The sequence below is a fragment of the Ursus americanus genome, chromosome 1, assembly GCF_024610735.1.
Source record: "Ursus americanus isolate L20-20 chromosome 1, mUrsAme1.1.p, whole genome shotgun sequence".
NCBI lineage: Eukaryota > Metazoa > Chordata > Mammalia > Carnivora > Ursidae > Ursus > Ursus americanus.
The window spans coordinates 75,657,553-75,671,159 of record NC_142127.1 but is presented as its reverse complement, the minus strand read 5'-3'; the positions used below and the strand labels follow the sequence as shown (position 1 = coordinate 75,671,159).

The 13,607-nt window shown below is 38.8% G+C and overlaps 1 protein-coding gene across 2 annotated transcripts in view; it reads right to left on the bottom strand.

The window, feature by feature from the left end:
• Positions 1-6,891: 6,891 nt before the first annotated feature.
• Positions 6,892-13,607, bottom strand: part of NOP58 (NOP58 ribonucleoprotein) — a 29,678-nt gene continuing 22,962 nt past the window's right edge. For both annotated transcript variants that reach the window (XM_045806521.2, XM_045806522.2), the window contains exons 11-15: positions 12,525-12,659; positions 12,270-12,331; positions 10,438-10,571; positions 7,531-7,700; positions 6,892-7,168 (exon numbers count right to left, since the gene is read on the bottom strand). In XM_045806521.2, coding sequence (XP_045662477.2) covers positions 7,118-7,168; positions 7,531-7,700; positions 10,438-10,571; positions 12,270-12,331; positions 12,525-12,659 — 552 coding nt within the window. In that variant the 3' untranslated portion in view covers positions 6,892-7,117. The remainder of the gene's footprint in view (positions 7,169-7,530; positions 7,701-10,437; positions 10,572-12,269; positions 12,332-12,524; positions 12,660-13,607) is intronic.

Genomic DNA, 13,607 nt, shown 5'->3' with positions numbered 1-13,607 from the left:
TAAGACCACTTAAGTTAATATTTTTAAAGTTAATTGTGCAAAACTATGTTAGAAAATAAGGGGTTGGGGCACCTGACTGGCTCAGTCGGTTACGTGTCTGCCTTCGGCTCAGGTCACGATCTCAGGGTCCTTGGATGGGGTCCCACATCTGGCTCCCTGCTCAGTAAGGAGCCTGCTTCTCCCTCTGCCTGCCTCTCTCTCTGACAAATAAATCTTGAAAAAAAAGAAAGTAAGGGGTTAAGAGTAGATGCTAATAAAGTCAGTTACGAGACCGTTACTGAAAAAGTAGCTTTCTGTTAACACTATTGGTTGAAGTATAAATTACTGCAATATTTAGAGGGCTGGCTGGCACTATTTTTTAAAAAATCATATTTATTTTATTTTTTAAAAGATTTTATTTGTCAGAGACAGAGAGAGCACAAGCAGGGGGAGCAGCAGGCAGAGGGAGAACCAGATTCCCCACTGAGCAGGGAGACCAATGTGGGGCTCAATCGCAGGACCCTGGGATCATGACCTCGGCTGATGGCAGATGCTTAACCCACTGAGCCACCCAGGCCCCTGTTTTATCTTAAGTAGGTTCCATACCCAACATGGGACTTGAACTCATGACTCTGAGATCAAGAGTCACATGCTCTACTGACTGAGCCAGCCAGCCCCACAAACTGGTATTATTTTACACTTGTATCCCTTTGACACATTAATTCTACATCTAGAAATTTATCCTAAGGAAACACAAGTACATAAAGACAAATGTATAAGGCATTCATTACAGCTTTATAATAAAATGGCAACAAAAACCACCCTACGAGAAACAAAATTTAAAAGTACTCCAAAGAAAAATACTAAATACTAGACACTTCAACATGATAAAATGATGCCAGTTGAAAACTTATTTTGCCCGTTCTTTAAGGTTAGAGTCAACCAAATTAAGACTGAGAAATGCTCAGCCACTTGCATGTCTGGGGCTAGACCATACATTTCTCATTGATGTTTCTTTCAAAGACGCTTTTGTGTGCTTTCTCCGCTGTGTGTGCTGCCTTAATTCTGGGGTTTTACTCTCACAAACTTAATAACAATGACACGTTTTTTCACTTTTATATTAAATATGTACAGAACACCCGCAGATTCAGCAATTCCTTTCCTTCAAAAGCAAACTCTAATGACAGCAAACAAGGCTGATAATGGTATTTCTCGTACCTATCCAAAGTTTGCCTCATTTATGTGGGAAAAGCACTGACACGTTAAGCACCCCGCCCCAGGGCTCCTCAAAATTAACTAGTGAAACAGCACAGCTGCTGGCTGACAGTGGTATTGCAGTGATGCTCATTTTAAAGAGGCACAGGCCTGATGTCTTGGCCATCAAAGTAGGTACTAGTTTGCAGTATCAAGGAAACCTCCTAGTAGTGGCCAAGGTGCAAGCATCATCAGCTTGTCAAACTTGTCAAAGTGCATATTCTTGACGCCCATATTCCAGATCTGCCAAATCTTTTTTTAAAAAAGATTTTATTTGTCAGAGAGAGGGAGAGCGAGCAAGCACGAGTAGGGGGGACAGCAGGCAGAGGGAAAAGCAGGCTCTCTGCTTAGCAGGGAGCCCGACTTTGGGCTCAATCCCAGAACCCCGGGATCATGACCTGAGCCAAAGGCAGACACCTAACCAACGGAGCAACCCAGGCATCCCAGAAATGTACCTCTTAAAAAGTTCTCCAGGTGTCTGAAGTTCCCACAAATTTTGAGATCCACTTCTCTAATTACTTCTAATTTCTCCTTAAAACGAAACCCAGTACAAATGTAAAATACTCCAGAAGAATCACCATTTGACATTTGCTGTAAGAAGTGATTTTAGGGGCGCCTGGGTGGCTCAGTCGTTAAGCGTCTGCCTTCGACTCAGGGTGTGACCCCAGAGTCCTGGGATCGAGCCCCACATCAGGCTCCTCCACTGGGAGCCTGCTTCTTCCTCTCCCACTCCCCCTGCCTGTGTTCCCTCTCTCTCTGGCTGTCTGTTAAATAAATAATATCTTAAAAAAAAAAAAAAAGAACATGAAAAAAAAAGAAGTGATTTTAAAGATTTGAGAGAGAGTACACATGAGTGATGTGGGAGGGGCAGAGGGAGGGAGGATCTTAGGCAGACTCCCCAGTAAGCAAGGGGCCAGACCAGGGGGATGGGCCTCGATCTCAGGCCCCTGACATCACCACTGACCCTGAGATCACAACTGGAGCCGAAACCAAGAGTTGGACGTTTAACCAACCAAGCCACCCAGGTGCCCCCCAAAATTTTTGTTTAAGCCATTTCTGGAGCACCTGGGTGTCTCAGCAGGTTAAGACTGACTCTTGATTTTAGCTTGGGTGGTGATCTCGGGGTTGTGGAACAGAGCCCCATGTCGGGCTCCAGGCTCAGCGGGGAGTCTGCTTCCTCCTTCTCCCCCTCTCTATCCCTACCCCCGCTCATGCACTCTCTCAAATAAATAAATAAAATCTTTTTAAAAAACTAAAGTAAACAAAGTAAACAAAAATTAAAAGTAAACAAAAATTTATTTAAAAACAATTTACAGGGGAGCCTGAGTGGTGCACTCGTTTAAATCATCTACGTTTGTTTCCGGCTCAGGTCAAGATCCCAGGATTGTGAGATCACAGGCTCTGCTCTCAGCAAGAGTCTGCCTGGGACTCTCCCTCTTCCTCTGCACCCCCCACAAATTAATTTGAAAAAAATTTTTAAAATATGTAAGTTGTATTTGAGAAAGTCAACAAATGTTGACTTTTGAAAGCAATAAAGGTTATAGGTAATGGCCACAATACACAATAGAAAACTGAGCTCAAGGCCCCAAAATTCAGGTTTATCACTTAGGTCCTTAGATTTAATGATCTTAAGGTTGTCACCAAGAAAAATCACAAAAGAAGCCTCAACAAACTCAAGAAGATTGAAGTCCATACCATGCATCTCTTTTTTTTCTTTTTAAAGATTTACTTATTTGAAAGAGAGGGAATGCATGCACATGTATGTGCAGAGGGGCGGGGAGGGGCAGAGGGAGATGGCTAGAGAGAAACCTAAGCAGACTCCACACCGAGCAGACACAGACACAAGGCTCAATCTCACGACCCCAAGACCATGACTTGAGCCTAAACTCAAGAGTCGGACGCTTAAATGACTGTGCCACTCAGGTGCCCCACCATGCATCTTGTGCGACAACACTATGAAACTAAGTCAACCACAAGAAAAATCTGGAAAAGACCACAAATACATGGAGGTTATATTTCTTTTCTTTTTCTTAAGATTTTAGAGAGTGTGAGCGGAAGAACGGGCAGAGGGAGAGGGAGGAGAGGCAAAGGAAGAGAGAAAATCTGACTTCCCACTGAGCGTAGAGGCCCCCATGTGGGACTCAATTTCACAACTCTGCTTTTCCCTCTCCTCCCTGCTCATGCTCTGTCTCTCCCTCAAATAAATAAAATCTTTAAAAAAATAACACTGCATGTCAACTGGAATTAAAATAAAAAGTTAAGAATAAATTAAAAAACAAAAAAGCTCATGACAAAACAACTCAGAAACGGCATTCTTAATTTTTTTTTTTTTTTTAAGTAAACTCTACACCCAGGGTGGGGCTCAAACTCACAACCCCTAACATCAAGAGTCACATAGCTCTGTCTGAGCCAGCCAGGTGCCCCAGAGTTCTTAATTTTACTTTCTTCTGAACGTAACACAAAAACCTAGTTAATTCATCCACAGGTCATTCACTCATCACCAAACAAACATTAAGGCCCTATTATACTATAGGAACCCTGACAGGTAAGAACACACAGGAAGATCTACAACTGGGGAGTGGACATATTCACATATTCAACTGGGATACAAAAGGACATTAATGGCTTTAAAAACCCCTTTAAGCATTCTCTCACTTTATTCTCAGAGGAACCCAGTTTTAGATAAACAAGTTTGTAAGAGTGACCTCCAACAAGAATCACCTAAGAGCTTACTAAAAATGAAGAATCCTGGGCTCCATCCCAAATCTGACTCATTCACGGTTCATCAGGATCCCCAAGTGATTCTTATGCATGTAAAAGGTTTTGGTTACTTGCCCCTAATGCCCATTATTCTAAATGGTACAGCTGGGATAGAGGATGGGCCTGAAATGAGTTTTAAAAGACACCCTGGAGGTCACCTGGGTGGCTGTTGGTTGCTCGGCTGACTCTTGGGTTTCAGCTTAGGTCATCTCAGGGTCCTGGGGTCAGGCTCTGGTCCTCAGCAGGGACTTTGCTTCAGGATTCTCTCTCCCTCTGCCCCTCCTCCTGCACACCCTCTCTCTAAAATAAAACTTAAAACCTTTAAAAAAAATGGTCTTAGGGGGCGCCTGGGTGGCTCAGCTGTTAAGCGTCTGCCTTTGGCTCAGGTCACGATCCCAGCGTCCACATCGGGCTCCCTGCTCAGCAGGAAGCCGGCTTCTCCCTCTCCCACTCCCCCTTGCTTGTGTTCCCTCTCTTGCTATCAGATAAATAAAATCTTAAAAAAAAAAAAATGGCCTTAGTAAAGCAACAAAACATTGAAGAGAACTCTTCATAGAGAGCTGCAGAAAAGGGATCTGAGGTTGGAGTTGTGGAGAGAGTATAGCTCGTCCAAGGCCATGCATGATAAACACACAGAGGACCCACAAAGTAGTAGAGATATAGAAATAGTTTATTCTCATTTACTTCTTTATGAATTCATTTTTTAAAGTAGGCCCGATGCCCTGGTTTGGAGCCCAACACAGGGCTTGAACTCAAGACCCTGAGATCAAGCACCAGGGAGGGCTCAATCCCAGGACACCAGGATCACCACCTGAGCTGAAAAGCCAACAGTTCCCACGCTTAACTGAGCCATTCAGGAGCCCCTAAAAAAATAAATCTTTAAAAAAACAAGAAAAGTCAGATGCTTAACTGACTGAACCACCCAGGTGCTGATACAGAAGCAGTTTAAACCAAAAAATATACATTTACATTTTTGAAGGAATGTGGAATACAGTGGAGAATCAGTTTTGTTTGAGAATCAGTAAGTTTTTTATTTAAAGTAATCTCTACACCCAATGTGGGGCTTGACCTCACAACCCCTCAAGAGGCCCATGCTCTACCAAGTGAGCCAGCCAGGCACCCAAATAATTAGTACATCTTAAATATTTTACGTGGCCCACTCACGGAAATGTTTCAAGTTTGCTACGCAAAATTAGCCATATAAAATTCACCTGCACTTCCCACTGCGGACTAAGATACTAAGGCTCCTCAATAGAACAAGTACTTCATTTTAGCACAAAACCCAGAACCTACCTGCTGGTTAGTGTTTTAAACAGTTAAGAGTTCAGTACTTAGAACTGATAGCTTGGGGAGGTGGGTAGGAGGATGCGGTAACTGGGTGATGGGCATTAAAGATGGTAACTTGAAGTAATGAGCACTGGGTGTTGTATGCAACTGATGAATTCTACCTCTGAAACTAATAATACAGTATATGTTAATTAAACTGATAGCTCTGTGATTCAACTAGATTTTCCCAGGCCTGTAGACCACTTAAAATGAATAAACGTTTGTTAATTATTAAGTATTCTCAAAGTCTTTTCTCAGAAAACTTTTGACTATATTGCCCTTGGCAGGTCTATCGAGAACTTTCATCAAAAGCTGTTAAAAATCTTTTACGTCCCAAGACAAGAATGTGTCTGAGGTACAGAGGATGTAAAATGGTAACATTATTTTGGGAGCAAAATAACCGGCTTTGTTATATAATTGTGTCTAGGGATGGCTACATGTACTTTGTGTAGGATTTACTTCAAATATCCAAATTTGATACGTACTTACACCTCTGAAAATTTGTATCATTTTTTTCCACAAACCACTGTTAGTGGAAAAGTAAAGTTAACCATCATCTCTAATTTACAAGAGAGGAACTGAAGTTAAGAGGGCCTGCGCACTTGCCCACAGTTACATGAAAAGCAGAGGGAACTCAAAGCTATGATCATTTTATTTTATTTTTTTAAAGATTTTATTTATTCATTTGAGAGCAAGCATGCAGAGCAGGGAGGGGGAGAGGCAGAAGCAGACTCCCCACTAAGCAGGTAGCTGGACACAGGGTCTGATCCCAGCAAACCAAGATCATGACCCGAGTCAAAGTCAAGATGCTTAACTGACTGAGCCACCCAGGCACCCCAAAACTATAATCATTTTAGCGCCTCCACCTGTTGAATGCTTCTACTGAACTGGGCCTTAGCATCATGCCCATGGCATACAGAGATGTAAGACCTAACACTCCTATGAAACTTGTGGTTGTCATGATTATATGGCTGTCACTCAGGCTGTTGTTCACATACTGTAAATACTATATTTTAGAAACAAGGATTTCTCTTTGGTGTTCTATGTCCTGGTTTATACCCATGGACATGTTATTTTGGTCACCTTGTTTTCCTGTTATTTCCCCATTCTTTACTATAAAATCATTGTTATCCTTTTAAAAATGTCACCTTAGAAAAAAATCTGCATCTATGTTAATGTTAATAATTATTTTGTTGCTCCATTCCAAACTGTGAAGTAAAATAAAGTTAGGGATACAGTTTTTTTTCTCCTTCTGAAGAGATACAGAAAAGTTTTGCTCACCTAATTTTAAAATTTTGAACACAAAACACAGCTTTATTTAAATAAATACAAAGGCAGAAAAATCGGAGAAAAGGAGAAAAAAAGAGTCCAAAAAGGAAAAAGAAACATTAGAGTGAGGCTCTTAAATTGGTCCACCTAATCACAGCCTTCCAAAAGGCTAAGTTTCAAATTAACAATTCACAACTCTCGCTTTTCAGCTATAATTATCAAAGCAATAATCATCAAATGCTAAATAAAATATAGAAAGGATCATAGATTATCTACCTAAAATACAGAGATCACAGAACTACCTTAAAATACAAAGAAAATATTTTTATTTGTGTAACAAAGACTCTAAGAAATGATGACATAATCAAGTTAACAGAATTGGTGTCAAGACACAGATAGGTTTGAAAAGGTATAGATGATTAGTAACTTCATTTCATCCAACCTTCCCTCAATTAGAGAAGATCTGATACATTCCTGACTGAATCTTAAGCATGATGTATCCCGGTGATTCAAAGATGGTTCCCTTCAATTAGTCCTCATTATCTCTCTTTTTTTTCTTTTTCTTCTTTTTCTCTGGACTCTGAAAATAACAAACAAGAATGCTTTTGAAAGAGCAGTAGATGTATGGATTAGTAATGATAACTTTATCTTTTAAGAAGCAAAGTAGATCTGTTTCCCTCAAAAGCAAATTTGGGTTAAAGATTAAAACCTAAAAATAGAAAAATCACCTCTATGAAAATCTCCCTCTCTTCCTCAAAGTAAACCCATTCTGTAGTAAGATTCTAGGTTTGGGAAATGGCCTTTTTTATATAATATCATTTTTATTTTTACCGTTCCTTCAATGAAAACCATCTTAACTGCCTGCTCATTCCTAATATAGAGAGTACAATAAAATACAGAGACCCGGCCCACGCTAGCAAGTATTGGTAATTAAAAACATACAGGAATTGCTGTGCTGGTGCATGGTTCTTCCTCAGAAAGTGGTTCTTCCTTAATGTGTTTCTTTTTGTCCTTCTTCTTCTTCTTCTTCTTCACAGATGTCTCCTGTTCTTCTACCACTAGTACTCCTTCTTCTTCTTCTTCTTCCTCTGTTGCTACTGGGGCTTCTTCAACTGAATGGGTTAAGTATAAAGACACAACAAGTAACACTATATCAGACCTCGCTTCCCTACGTGTCAAATCTCAGTTTTTTCCCCATCATTTTGGTTGACTATCTGATGTTTGTTATAAAATTCTCTAAGTGGAAAGGTCCTTCGAATACCTACCTGGTCCAAGAACACTAACTTTATGAGATCATGTAGCTATGTATGGAAATTAGGATTGAACAGATCATCTGATCTCCAAACCCAATGTTTTTTTGGAAATTGTCAATTATACTAGAAATTATCGATTAAGAATTTGTGCTCTGGAGTGGCACCTAGGTGCCTGGGTGGCTCAGTCGATTAAGCGTCTGCCTTCAGTTCAGGTCATAATCCCGGGGTCCTGGGATTGAACCCTGCATCAGGCTCGTTGCTGGGCTGGAAGCCTGCTTCTCCCTCTCCCTCTGCCTGCTGCTCCCCCTGCTTGTGCTCTCTTGCTCTGTCAAATTAACGAATATCTTAAAAAAAAAATAAAGAATTTGTGCTCTGGAGTTAAGAGACCTGGGTTTATTCAACCTGCTGTGACCCTGAGAGTAAGTCACTGACTTCTGTAAACCCCATTTACTCATCTGTAAAACTCAGTGATGCCTATCTTACTGGATTTAAGAGATAACATATAATTCTTGGCACATAAGAATGAGGACTCAATAACAGGTACCTATCATTAGAAACTCATTCACCAAAAATTTATTTAGCACCTACTAATGCCAGGCCATATCCTAGACAACTGGGTATAACAGGGCATAAAACAGACAAAAAAAAATCCCTGAACTTATGTATAACTTTTTTTTTAGGAGTGGAGGGGAAAAAATGACATAATTATACAATATTTTACACAGTAATCAGTGTCAAGAATAAAAATAAAGCAGGAAGAGAAACACTGAAGAAGGCAATGCATATGGATACTTCACACAGGATAGTCAGGCAACAACTGGAAGAGGCAAATGAGTGAAATGACGCACCTATCGCGACGAAAAATACTCCAGGTAGAGAGAAGGGGAAATGCTAAGGTTATTTTGGAAGAGGAGGAGAGTTGGCAGAAACAAAGAATAACAAGGAGGCCAGGTGGCCAAAGGAGTTAAACTAGATGAGAGAGGGGCGCCAGGGTGGCGCAGTCGTTAAGCGTCTGCGTTCGGCTCAGGGCGTAATCCCAGCATTCTAGAATGGAGCCCCACATCAGGCTCCTTCACTAGGAGCGTGCTTCTTTCTCTCCCACTCCCCCTGCTTGTGTTCCCTCTCTCACTGGCTGTCTCTGTCAAAAAAATAAATAAAATCATTAAAAAAAAAAAAAAAACTAGATGAGAGAGTTAATGGGGCGTGCCATTATGGCTGCTACATTAAGAAAAGCAGTGGTCAGGGGCTCCTGGGTGGCTCAGTTGGTTGAGCGTCTACCTCCCAGGGTCCTGGGATCGAGCCCCACACTGGGCTCCCTGTTCAGCGGAGAGCCTGCTTCTCCCTCTCCCTCTACCTGCTGCTCCCCCTGCTTGTGCTCTGACAAATGAAAACATAAAAATCTAAAAAAAAAAAAAAGCAAGCAAGCAAGCAAGCAAAGCAAAGCAGTGGTGGTTAAGTGGTTAGATTCTGGATATATATTTTCAAAGTAGGACTGAATTGAGAGGATCTGTTGCCAGAACAGGGGTACCTGGTTAGCTCAGTCGGTGGAGCATATGACTCTTGACCTCAGGATTTTAAGTTTGATCCCCACACTGGGTGTAGAGATTACTTAAAAAGAAAATCTTTTTTTTTTTTTTAAGATTTTTTTTTGTTTATTTATTAGACAGAGATAGAGACAGCCAGCGAGAGAGGGAACACAAGCAGGGGGAGTGGGAGAGGACAAAGCAGGCTCAGAGCGGAGGAGCCTGATGTGGGGCTCGATCCCATAACGCCAGGATCACGCCCTGAGCTGAAGGCAGACGCTTAACCGCTGTGCCACCCAGGCGCCCATAAAAAGAAAATCTTAATTAAAAAAAAGAAAGAAAAGAAAAGAAAAGAGGACTTGTTGCCAGAATAGATTTGGGTTTTAAGAAAGAGTCAAGGTTAAAGGCCAAAGCAACTAGAACTGCCATTAATAAGACAGACAAATTTGTGGAGCACAGATTGAGAGTGACAAGGATATAGGAATGTTAAGTTTGAAAAGCCTACTGCATATACAAGTGAAGATACTGGAGTTTGCTATTTCAAATGCTATTAACGGGCTTAGGGATCACCTTACCGTTCAATAAACAAACAGAAACATAGGAGTTAAATAACTTGTTTGTTTTCTTCAGCCAGGGCAGGAATCCACATTTGCTGATAATATACTTTTGACCACTAAGCTATTTAGAAGCCAAAACTTAAAACCACTGCTGCAACTTCTATACTTACCTATGTAACAAAATATTTCGGCAACTAAATTAAAAACCACGAACTTTTTTTTCTTTTTAAGCTGACTCTCAAAATAGTTCACATGGTTGGAACTAAAGTTTAGTAAAGTTAGCACAATACACGATTCCATATATTCAAAGAAATGCTTCTCACATTCCTCTACAAAGTCTGATAAATACCTTAACTATTCTCAAGGAACATGATGGCTTATTAAAAAACACCATTAACTTTTCAATATGGGTGGTTTAACAATAAAGTTTAATGGCATGTACTACCCCAAGACTTACGAAGTCTGTCTTTCGTAATGAATACAAATATAAACAACATTTAAAAAATTCAAACTGACCTTTAATTTTAACCTTTGCTTTTTTGGCCTTCTTTTCAATAATTTCATCTTCTTTATCTACCTGTTCAATCTTCCGTTTTTTAGAACAGGTTGGCAGTGTGGAATCACCAGAAGGATCATAAGTCTTCACTTCACTATGAGAGTCAAAGAATTATAGAAAATCTCTATAAATACTTTTAACTGAAATAAGTCTAAGGAAGTTTAAAGGAAATGCCATTAGATAATACTTATATAAGCATAAAATACTGTTTCATTTTAGTGGTTTGGGGGCAGTTTATGAAAACTAAAATTTTCCAAAAGGTAAAGAAGTACCAATCACTATTTTCCAAGTAGTTTCCAATCACACTTCAAGAGAAGTGGTGAGCTAAAATGAATTCTCATTTAGTAATCAACGTAATAATGACTATGGTACAGAAAAACATTCAATCAGTATGGGGAAAAATGGAGAAAATTTCTTTACACCAAATGATTATTCCAGAAGTAAAAACGTTTGAAACAATTCAAATTTTAGAAATAGGGTAATTCAATGAAAAAACAAAAAACCTAAATCAAGTTAACACAGAAGATTTCATCACAAAACCCCAAAAGGAAGAACAAGGGGATACATATGGATAAGGATTCCCTAAAAGCCTACATTTGCTTTTGTTCTAATGTAGCAGAAAAAAAAACTAGTACTAAGTGCCTAAAACAAGAACTAATAAATATCATAATTGGTGCTTTAAGTGCATGTGTTTAAAGTCAAAAGCATAATGGCAGAAGAATATTAAAAAATCGCCCAAAACAAGCTAAGGAATGTTTCATTTCTTAAGTTTATTTATAGAGTCATGGCTGCTTAATTTTTATACACTGAAAACATTAACAGTTTAAAAAACAAAGATCCACACTTATCAACTAAAGCACCAAATTTGACTTTAAAAACAACAAAATATATATGTGGTCATTACTGAAAACTTGGAAAGTTCATAAAACATAAAATTTTAATGCACACAGAACACTTTTGGTTTCTTTCCAGAGTAAAGGAAATAATTTTTCTAAATACGTATGCTTAAATACATATGATTATATATTTATAGTAAGATGTTACTCCTTGCACAGTTTAAAATTTTACTATTAAAATTCTTCAAGAATTACAAGAGTACTAAGGGAGAATTTATGGGTTAATGACTAGAAACATTTTTAAGACTCCTGACACATACTGTCAAACTGCTTCCCAGAAAAGCTGCACCATATTCTACTTCCATCATCACAACCTTACTAGTACTGAACATCACGTCAAATAACCAAAATACCTCTCCCTACACATATCTTTTGTTCGTTTCATGGTGAGGTATGAATACTTTTCTATTATGCCTTTTAGCTACTTTTAGACTTTTCAGTCTTTAAAATAGGTTTTATTGTGGATTAACTCTGAATTGATTTTCTTTTTGATAGATGGTATACCACGCAGAAACTACGCTGATATTTACTATCAACATCTGAAAATGAACTAGTTAAATATTAAGAAGAAGAAAAAAAAAGCCAAGGGGCGCCTGACTGGCTCAGTTGAAGGAGCATATCACCCTTGACCTCAGGGTTTTGAGTTTGAGCCCCATATTAGGTAGATTACTTAAATAAGTAAGACTTTTAAAAAAAGAGCCAAAACATATGCTATATACGTATTTGTTACAATATGAAAATGTTTATGTGATTAAAATTTAGAAATATGGAAAACAATAAACAGCAAAGAAAAAAATCAGACATGGAGGTGTTTAAGTTTTGTTATAAACACTGCTGTCCTCAATTAAAATTTAATCAAGCAGATTGTTCATCCATCCTCCCCCAAATGTACTCACCTTTTATGTTCATATTTTTCTGTTTTTGCTAATGCTTTTCCTGTTCCACTTATTTTCCTTATCTAAGAAAAGATATCAATTCTTTGTAAGTATAAGGGAAAACTATTACTAGCAGAAACAAAAATGTTATTAGACATACTAAAATTTATCATTAAAATAAAACTGCTTGGTAGGTGAAATAAGTATATAAACTACTTAAAGTTTATTAATTTTTGATAGCTAACACTTCTACAATAGGCAGGATGTGGTCCTTACCCCTCTATCTTCCAAGGTCCTCAACCTGGCCTCTAATTTGGCTCTGTTCTCTACGCCCATCGCAGAACTGGAATCTTCACCAAAAGCATCATACCGGATAGCCAAAACAGTTTTGGCTGCCAGCATTCGAGAAATCTGATAGAGAACTTCAAGTTAGAGGCATTCAACTATATTCCAAGTTGAGATGTTAAAATCCTCAATAACTTATTCATGAGAAAAGCTGGAGCAAATCATCAACTCTATCATTCACTCTAGGATTTTTTAAAGTCAGGAATTATGAAAGTATTATGAATCCTACAACACAAGCCACCTATCTTATTATATCTGAATCAATCTCTCAATGGCTAACTGGTTAACCCCATTTGTTTTGCTGGATGAGATAATGTTGCAGTAGTTCATGTCTAAAACAAGCTCAAACTATCTTTGTAATACCTTCCTTTAATTTCTACTCCGTGACCTTAGTCATGAGGTCATCTGGCAAAAGCACAGCCCCCTTTTAAACTAATTAACATTTTATCAACCCCTTTCATCAATCTGCTCTGAATTTTATAACATTTCAGGGTTTTTTTTCCCCCTTTAACATTTCAGTTTCTGTTAAATTATGTGTCCTAAAACAAAAAGCTTGAAAGTACCTAATATGCTCAAGACTCAGCTTTCTTATCTGTAAAACAGAAAACCTACATCTCACAGGGATATTAAAAGGATTCACTTCAGTCCCACTAAGTGTTGAGCACAGTGCATGGTTATTATAATTCATAAATGATGATATTAAATTGATTTCCTGCCACACAGAAAACTTTTGTTGTGCCATCCACTCCATCCCTCACAAACAGGTGGATTCTAGAAAAACCCTAATACAGCAAAAGAAAATGGCTTAACAAGATTAGTTAACACTTTATCTTTAAAAAAATAATAGTAAAAAAAATTTTTTTTTAAGTAAGATCTACACCCAACATGGGGCTGGGAACTCACAACCCCGTAATCAAGAGTTGCATGCTCTACTGACTGAGTCAGCCAGGTGCCCCCAGCACTTTTATTATATTCTTTCAGTATACCAAAGTACTTTTTTAGCTCAAGAATTCA